This window comes from Alexandromys fortis, unplaced genomic scaffold (assembly GCF_014885135.2).
Source record: "Alexandromys fortis isolate MF-2015 unplaced genomic scaffold, M_Fortis_MF-2015_v1.1 scaffold_17, whole genome shotgun sequence".
Taxonomy (NCBI): Eukaryota; Metazoa; Chordata; class Mammalia; order Rodentia; family Cricetidae; genus Alexandromys; species Alexandromys fortis.
Window position 1 is genome coordinate 995,929 of NW_026067896.1, and position 8,916 is coordinate 1,004,844.

The 8,916-nt window shown below is 46.5% G+C and overlaps 1 protein-coding gene across 1 annotated transcript in view; it reads left to right on the plus strand.

Annotated features, from left to right (window-relative positions):
- Laptm4b (lysosomal protein transmembrane 4 beta) overlaps positions 1-8,916 on the plus strand; it is a 45,371-nt gene that overhangs the window by 19,181 nt on the left and 17,274 nt on the right. The window contains exon 2 of the mRNA XM_050162536.1: positions 6,350-6,461. Coding sequence (XP_050018493.1) covers positions 6,350-6,461 — 112 coding nt within the window. The remainder of the gene's footprint in view (positions 1-6,349; positions 6,462-8,916) is intronic.

Below are 8,916 nucleotides of genomic sequence, written 5' to 3' on the forward strand. Positions count from 1 at the left end.
GCATTGTCCCCTACCCTTCCCTGCTAAGCGAAACTAGCAGTATCAGGGGAAGAGCCGAGCTTTGGTAAACAAACACTTCAGTGAGCGCCAGGGAAGAACAATGGCTTAAATACAGACACTAGGTAACTAAAAAAACGCTGCTAATGGAAATTGCACAGAAGGGCAATTTGTATCTGAATTTTACCTCAATTGTAAGAATTCCTTTGTTATTGCCTAATGCTTGGTAGTAAAAGGGGGAGCTCAAAAGCCGGCCTTTGCCACAGCCTTACAAGTTCATCTCTGGCTGTGGTCTCAGTTAGCTGATAAGTTTTTTTGTGACCCATGGAGATTTAATTTTTTAATTTTTTTCCTGGAATAAAGTTTGCTTCTGGTTTACTAGACTTTGGTCGTCTGTCCCCATCTTTGCGCACCTCCCGTGGACCCAACAGTTTTCACTCTGAATGGAGCATACAGTTCCTGTGATTCTCTTCCCTCTAGATCATTAGCGGTGCGTGGGATACACAAACTGCTTAGAACTTCTGTGCAGCTGAACAGATGGATGTGTTAGTGAATGCACACAGTGCTCTGTCTGTGCTCGGCTGCTTGCTCATTTGTGTCCTTCTCCATTGGATCAATCCGCAGTGGCAACAATCGCGTCTCAATTGTAATGTAACTCAGTGTGCAGAGAAGCAGAGGCGAACGAAGTCAGCTTCAGAGACAAACAGGGTTTGCCATAAACTATATATATTATGGTTGTTTTAGTTGAAATAGCAGATTTCAGAAATTTTATTTCAATGCAACAAAGACCATGTGAGGATCTTAATTTTAAAGAGCACATTTGTGTTGCGATTCTAAAACTGTGTGTGTATGTGCCTGTGCATGGGCATGTGTGTGTGCCCACCCACTTGGACTGAGCGTGTAGAGCTTAGAGAGCTTTGTGGGCTTGGCCTGTGGGGCCTCTCCTCTGGGACAGCAATCGTGTGCCCTTGTGCTTGGTTTTTCATTGGTTTTGGAGTTCTAAACTGCGGTTCTTATACGTGAAAGGAAACACTTGGCTGAACTATCTCCCAGCCTCAGAATTTTAGAATTTTTTTTTTAGAATTTTTATTATAAAAATTTTATATATTTATAAAGACATTGGGTTAAAAATTCAACTTGAGGGCTGGAGAGATGGCTCAGAGGTTAAGAGCATTGCCTGCTCTTCCAAAGGTCCTGAGTTCAATTCCCAGCAACCACATGGTGGCTAACAACCATCTGTAATAGGGTCTGGTGCCCTCTTCCGGCCTGCAGGCATACACACAGACAGAATATTGTATACATAATAAATAAATAAATGAATGTTTTTTTAAAAAAAAAATTCAACTTGAATTTTATTTGCCTGTTAAAGTTGAACCCAGGTAGAAGATGCCATTGCCACTAATAGCTCTAGGGAAAAATTTCTAAATAGTGGGATATAAAAATTAGCCAATTATCTGAAAACAATAGCAGATTACAATGTATATTTAACCATTTTTCTGTGACTATTGCACATATATAGTAAAGTGCATAAAATGTAAATAAGTCAACTATCAAAGTAAATGTACGTGTTACATTTATCAAAGTGAATATACATGGAATGTGGCTTTCTTTTAAAAAAGACTTATTTTATGTGTATGTGTTTTGTCTGCATATATAACCCGTGTGTGTGTGTGTGTGTGTGTGTGTGTATTGCACTGCATGTGTGCAGTATCCACGGCTTCTAGAAGAGGGCATTGACTCCCCTGGAATGTTACAAGTGATTGTGAGCTGCCTTGTAGGTGCTGTGAACCAAATCCAGGGCCTCTGAAAGAGCAGCTGATGCTCCTAACTGCTGAGCCATCTCTCTCCTCCCTGGCTGTTTTAATAGGTACCATAGAGGTCAATCTGATTCTATTTATATTTTGTACTCATTAAACTTTTTTTATTCACAGTCGACAGCATGATTATAATAAATTCTTCATTACATCCATTTGTCATGTGTATGCATGTATGTGGGCTCAGGGTGCACATGTGTGTATGTATGTACGTTCAGGGTGCATGTGTGTGTATATGTGTTCTTGTTTGTGCGGATAGTTCACTGTTGGTCAGAATTGGTGATCTAATTAATGGCGTCTGTCTTCTCTTGCAGGAAGTTCTTATCCACTGTTTTTGGGGCTTTAGCTTGTATCTGGCGTCTTCCATCTGATAGTGTTTAATAGTTGCCATGACAAGATGAACCCCCACTCTTTGTGTTAACCCAAGTTCTCATAGATACTCCTGTATTCATTCCCTCCTTGGTGCAAATTCCCGGCCAGCTGTTGAGGTTTTATGTAGTAAAACAGAAAAGACAAGACAGACAGATTCTCTTAGGAAGATCTCACCCCTGGAAGAGAAGAGACACGGGATGAGTCACTTGAAGGAGGGCTCCTGGGAAGAACCACGCCTCCCACGAACCTCCTACAGGCTGGTTATCTGCTTACAACCTCAGGGCTGTGGGGAGGCAAGAATGCTGTTAGTCCAGAGCCATCTTTAGCCTCCTTAATAGCTGTTTATTACCTGCCTCTGTAGTGACCCGACATCTCTGACAGTTAGGGAGTCCTTTGGGATGTACAGACAAACCCCAGGCTCCCACCAACCCAAGGCGAAAGATGTCAGCCCCTGAGACTTAGAGCTGAGATGCCCCCGTTTTTTCCGTCCACCTACCTGATGTTTCCACCAGGGTTTGTGAAAGTGGCGTCATTTAGTTTTTGTTGTTGCTCTGTCGTTATAAAACTTAATTTGGAGTCATTCATATTTGGCTCCAGAATGAACTCTTAGGGCCTGTGAAGTGAGAGCTGTGTTTTGTTGTTGTTGTCAGTCGTTTGGATGAGCAAGAAGCTTGCCACCCTATCCTTTTAATATATTTATAATTGAAGCCAGCATGGTGCTGCTGCAAGACTTCAATCCCGGCCCTCAGGAGACAGGTGGATCTCCGTGAGTTCCAGCCAGGCCTGCATCATAAGGCCTTGTCTCTCAAAAACATTTAAAAAATTTATTTCTGTCTTTGTGGGTTGTGAGGTGTGTATCTGTGACACGGAAATCCTGAGTGTCAGGAGACAACTCAGGAGTCAGTTCTTTGCCTGCCAGCGATCAAATCGGGTCATCAAGTCATGATGCGCGTGCGGCTCCACCTGCTGAGCCATCTCATCAACCACAACCACTGATCCTTGATCTGAATTACTGCCCAAAGTACAGGGACATGGGGAGGAGGCTGCCAAGCTTGGGCGGTGCCTGCGACACAGAGAAGGGTTGGACGCCGTTGTCAAGCAGCAGGGCATTCTAGGGAGAGAGGAGGACACACCAAACCAGCAGAACTCTCGTGAAACCCCGAGGAGAGTCAGGCACGAGGAGGGGAAAGTCAGGATTTTGGGAGGGAAGCTGGAAAGAGGGCAGGCATGGATGGTAAGAAGGGTTAGAAGCCGGGTGGAGCAGCCGGCAGCACGGTTACCTGACGGGGCATCATGTGGGGCCTTATCGCCTTCCCGGCCATCGTTCCAGTAGTGACAGGATGCTGCCTCACCCAGGGTAGTTGCTTCTCTAGCCCTCATCCTTGCGTCTGGTCACTGACTGTGTCTCTGAGGATTCTAGCTCCACGACACTTGCCTAGCACCTAAGACCACTCCACATCACATGAGTAACAGTCCCTCAGAGATGTGAGACTTGGACAGAAAGTGGCTAAAACCGTGTCAGCAGAAGGCTCAGAGCAGGGTCTCCTGAGTGAGAGGGCTCCGACCGAGTCACCTCTATCCTGTGGATGAGAGCGGAGTCTCCTTAGGGAGAGGGCTCTGACCGGGTCACCCCCTGTCCTGTGGATGAACTGTTGAGAAGGAAGCCCTACATTCCCGTCTTGGCGTTCAGGATTCTCCACCACCTGGCACAGCCCCTGCCTCAGGCCCTCATCCTCCTGTCAGCCATGACTGTGGTGTCACTAAGGTAACTGCATCCGTCTCCCCAGCCAGCATCTGCCTAGATGCTGCTCAGCCTTCCTCCCCAGGGGCCATATATCCTCCTTAGCACCACTTTGGGGCCCTATGACCCTCACCATGGTTTAGACATATTAACAGAACTAATTAATGTTTGTGCAAAACTAAAATAGCTAGAGAATAATTGTTAGGGGCTGGAGAGATGGCTCAGTGGTTAAGAGCATTGCCTGCTCTTCCAAAGTTCCTGAGTTCAATTCCCGGCAACCACATGGTGGCTCACAACCATCTGGAATGAGGTCTGGTGCCCTCTTATGGCCTGCAGACATACACACAGACAGAATATTGTATACATAATAAATAAATAAATAAAAAGGTTGACCTTATTTTAAAAAAAATACTAGAAATGTTGCTGATGTTGGTAGCANCCCGGCAACCACATGGTGGCTCACAACCATCTGGAATGAGGTCTGGTGCCCTCTTATGGCCTGCAGACATACACACAGACAGAATATTGTATACGTAATAAATAAATAAATAAATATTAAAAAAATAATTGTTATCTGGAAAATACTGCTAAGCTATGCAAAAAGACAGATGTTATAAGGGTACCCCCCAAACCCCTAACACCGATGTAAACTGTGGGTTTGTCTTTAAACATACTGTATCCCTGAGCTTTGGCCCCAAGAGGTATTTTGGAGGCTTTAGCCTACTCACAGCCTGGCTTCTTAGCTTTTTGTTTCCATTTATTTATTTAGAGACAGGGTTTCTCTGTGTAGCCCTGGCTGTCCTGGAACTTGCTCTGTAAACCAGGCTGGCCTTGAACTCACAGAGATGCTTCTTCCTCTGCCTCCTGAGTGCTAGGATCAAAGGCATGCACCACTGTAGCTGTGAAAACCTGCCCCAGCCAAAGGGAGAGCTGGAGAGATGGCTCAGAGATTAGGAGCACTGACTGCTCTCCCCAAGGTCCTGAGTTCAATTCCCAGCAGCCACATCTGTAGTGGGAAGTAATGCTCCCTTCTGGCATGCCGGTGTACATGCAGATAGAGCATCATATATATAATACATAAATAAATCTTTAAAAAAAAATAGGGTTGGGATGAAGATCAGGTTGCCAAGTGCTTGTCTCCCGTGGATTTGATCCCCAGCCCTCTAGAGGGGTGGGGGCAGTAAATCCAATGCCAGCCAGGGCTATGTGAGACCCTTTTTCTACCCACCAAGCCATTAAGCTCCTGCTTGTCGTATCTGTTTAATCATGTGTGTGTAATGTGTTCAGGAATTGCTTTTCTCATCAGACCGCATCTGACAATGTGGAAAATAGAATTCTAAAATAATCTCTTGAGATTGTCGCGTTAAACATTTCTGTAGTGTGTTTACCCACCGACTCAAATCTCTTCTGTGGTAGGTACGTCCACACAGTGGGGTGTGCTTTAGTTAGTGCCAGGAAAAGGCTTTTTCTCTCCGTTTTGAGAGGAGTAATAAAACAGAGCACACTCGTGTTTCCTAACTTGGGTGTGGGGCGTGGGGGGATGAGGGAGATGGTGAGCCCAGGGATAATGAAGTCACACTTGTTAGCGGAAGACCTGAAGCTGTGTTTGGGATTAAGTTACTGACATCAAGTTCCTGACAAATCCCCTCTACAGCCTTTCTGATTTGAGCAGTGTTTTTAACCTTCGAGCCTCAGCTTTCTCCTCTGCATTGCTCTGATTAACTTGAGAGGGTTTGTAGGGATTGAAAGGGTCAGTAGAGGGGTGGCAAGTGTCAGTGAAGATCATTTCCATGTACGTAGGTTGGGTTTAAATCCCAGTGATTTTAAAGGCACTGTCCTTAGGGAGAGACTGGGGCAGGGGTATTGTGGTCTTGTACCATTTCCCTGGGCACGCGTGTGGAGGTTAGAAGTTAATATTTGAGTGTCTTTCCTTGATTATTCTCCACCTTCATTTTTTTTTGAGATAAGGCCCTTCACTTGATTGGCTAGATTGGCTGGCCAATAAGTTCCAGGGACCTGACCATCCCATCCCCCACTGCATCCTCCCCCAGTTGTACTTATTTGTGTGTGTGTGTGTGTGTGTGTGTGTGTGTGTAGTGCACATAATGGTGGTCAAAGTCCAACCTTCAAGAGTTGGTTCTTCTTTCATGTGGATTTTGGGGATTGAGCTCATGCTGATATTATGAGGTTTGATGACAAGTACCTCTCCCCACTGAGCCATTCCGCCCGATCTCCATTGCGCTTTTTAAGTGGATTCTGGAGGTCTCACCCACCGAGCCTCCTCCCAGCTTAGCTGCCTCCAAGTTGACGGGTGTCCTCCACCTGGGGCCTTTGCACGCTCGCTCAGCTGCAGACATGAAGCCCCATGGGTAGTGGGTAGTCCGACCCTCTGGCCTGGTGTCTTACCCCGTTCTTCTTACCACAGATCATCAATGCCGTGGTCCTGCTGATCCTGCTGAGCGCCCTGGCAGATCCTGATCAGTATCACTTTTCCAGCTCTGAACTCGGAGGGGAATTTGAGTTCATGGATGATGCCAGTAAGTACGTCAGATGACAGCCAGTGATATTTTGGGATTTCTTGGGACAAGGAGTCTGGCTGGCTGTCTTTTCTGTTAAATTACAAATATTGATTCAAGGGCCTATTTGGGCTGCTATTTTAACTTTATTTTCTTTCCATCATTACAAATCGAATCAGCACGTACTTACGTGCTGCCCATGCTCGGGCTCTGTTCCTAATGACTATCAGGGCTTGAGGTTTTCACGTCTTGTGTGAGTATCCTTTTCCTTCATCTCTATGAAAGAGTTTCATGTATTATATACAGCTCAGGTTTGTCTCAAATCCACCACATCCCAAGGATGACCTTGAAGCCCCTGGTCTTCCTGCCTCTGCTCTCAAGTGCTAAGATAAAGCAGTTGCTACTACGCCAACTTGGAATTTATATATTTTAAAAACTATTACTTCCTCACTGACTTTTTGAGGCAGGATTTCATGTGGCTTAGGCTGACCGGGAACTTCATATTTAGCAAAAACTAACCTTGAGGTCCTCCTGACCCTTCTATCTCCTGATGCCTGGAGTATAGAAGTGCACAGCCACACCCAGCTTTGTCTAGACTTGGGCTTCTTGCCGAGGAGGGTAAATGAATAGCAGGGAAGGATATTCTGATAGCTCCAGGAGTTGCCTTCTTCCGGGAGGTGGTTGTTGCTGGTTAGTTGATAAGATTGGAGCCTTTCCCCAGCAACGGAGTCGGGCGTGAGGCCAGCCCAGGGACACCTGTAGCCCAGACCTTGTCTGCTCAGTCCTGCTGCGTCTTGGCTGAGTGACAGGCAGTGCTATGCGTGACTCCAAAGCCGAAGGTTGGGCAAATTGATTTATTAGCAGTTCTGTAGAACTTGATGAGTTTAAGAAAGTGTATCTGGAAGGCAAAAATGACGTGGGAAGGGGGACTCAAACTGCAAACTGCAAGGATTGGAGAGAGTGGAGAGTGTTGGAGGTTTTAAAAATTTTGTTTTTATGTGTGTAGTTGTTTTGCTTGCACGTATATCCGTCTACCCCAAGTGCCAGGGGGTCAGAGGAGGGCGTCAGATCCCCTGGAGCTCATGCCGTAGATGGTTGTGAGCTGCCATGTGAGTTCTGGGAATCAAGCCCAGAGCAGCCAGTGGTCCTAACCACTGAGCCTTCGCTCCAGCCCCCAGGTGTTGTGGATTTTATTTTCAGAGTGAAACAAGTTAAGTGCGCGTAAGTAAATGTGTGAACTGCTGTATATAGTAAGGACGATCCCTTCTGCTGTCCTGTGGCCTGTGAGCATAGCCTAGGATTCTGGTCTCAGAGATGATTCTGTATACTGGGAACACTGGGGTTGGGAGAGTGGCTGGGCTTGGTGAGGGGATAATCAAAGATGGCATCTATTCAACTTGACTAGGTGACTCAGGTGTCTGGCGAAGGGGGACGGACACACACCTAGGACGAGCACTCGTTTTGACTTTAGATGTGTATGACAGCAGGGCTCAGTCTGGATGCCAGTTACGCCGAGGGACCTGTGTGTTCTCTCCGAGCTCCTTACCAACCCTGGTTTACTTCAGAGCTTCCTCTGAAACGTAGAGGAGTTGTATCTAACACAGGTAGGGTTGTGAAAGGGCCTGGGATCTGCAATACTGTAATAAAAGCTCAGGAAATGCGCCCTTGCTGGGAATGTGCACAGACCTGCTGGGATTGAAGCGTGGGAGTTAGTGTAAGCTGCGACAGAAATGCATAGAGGTCTGGATTGAGAGACGCCTTTGCCCAGGATGGGAGAGGTGAGAAGGAGGAAGGAGTCCTGGAACAGAGTTCTGAAGGCGCCAACTCTCAGAAATCAGGAGGAGAAAGAGCCAAAGGCCAATCAGGCGCCACATCCATCTTCTGCCATCATTGTTTCTTCTCAGCGGTCATCTATCTGTCCAGGGTTCCCGTGACCCTAGAGGGCAGGAGGACCAGAAGTTCAGAGCTGCTCTTAGCCACATAAGAAGTTCAAGACAAGCTTTGCTCTACAGAAGAAACTATCTCAAGAAACAAAACAAAACAAAAAACCCATGCAAATACATTAATTAATAAGTAGTCAGGGCTTTGACATCTTCAAGGTTGGACCTTGTCAGACAGAGATGGAATTTCTTTACATTTCTTTCTTTTCTGTTTTACTTTTTTTTTTTTAAAGGGGGTGATGGGTTTATGTATGAGTCCTGTGTCTGTATGTGCACCTGCATGCCTGATCTCATTATAAGTGGTTGTGAGCCACCATGTGGTTGAATTGAACTCAGGATCCTGGAGGAGCAGCCAGTGCCGAGCCTTCTCTCCAGCCCCATCTCTCCAGCCCCATCATCTCTCCAGCCCCATCATCTCTCCTGCCCATCTCTCCAGCCCCATCATCTCTCCAGCCCCATCATCACTCCCACCCCATCTCTCCAGCCCCATCATCTCCCCTGCCCCATCATCTCCCCTGCCCCATCTCTCCAGCCCC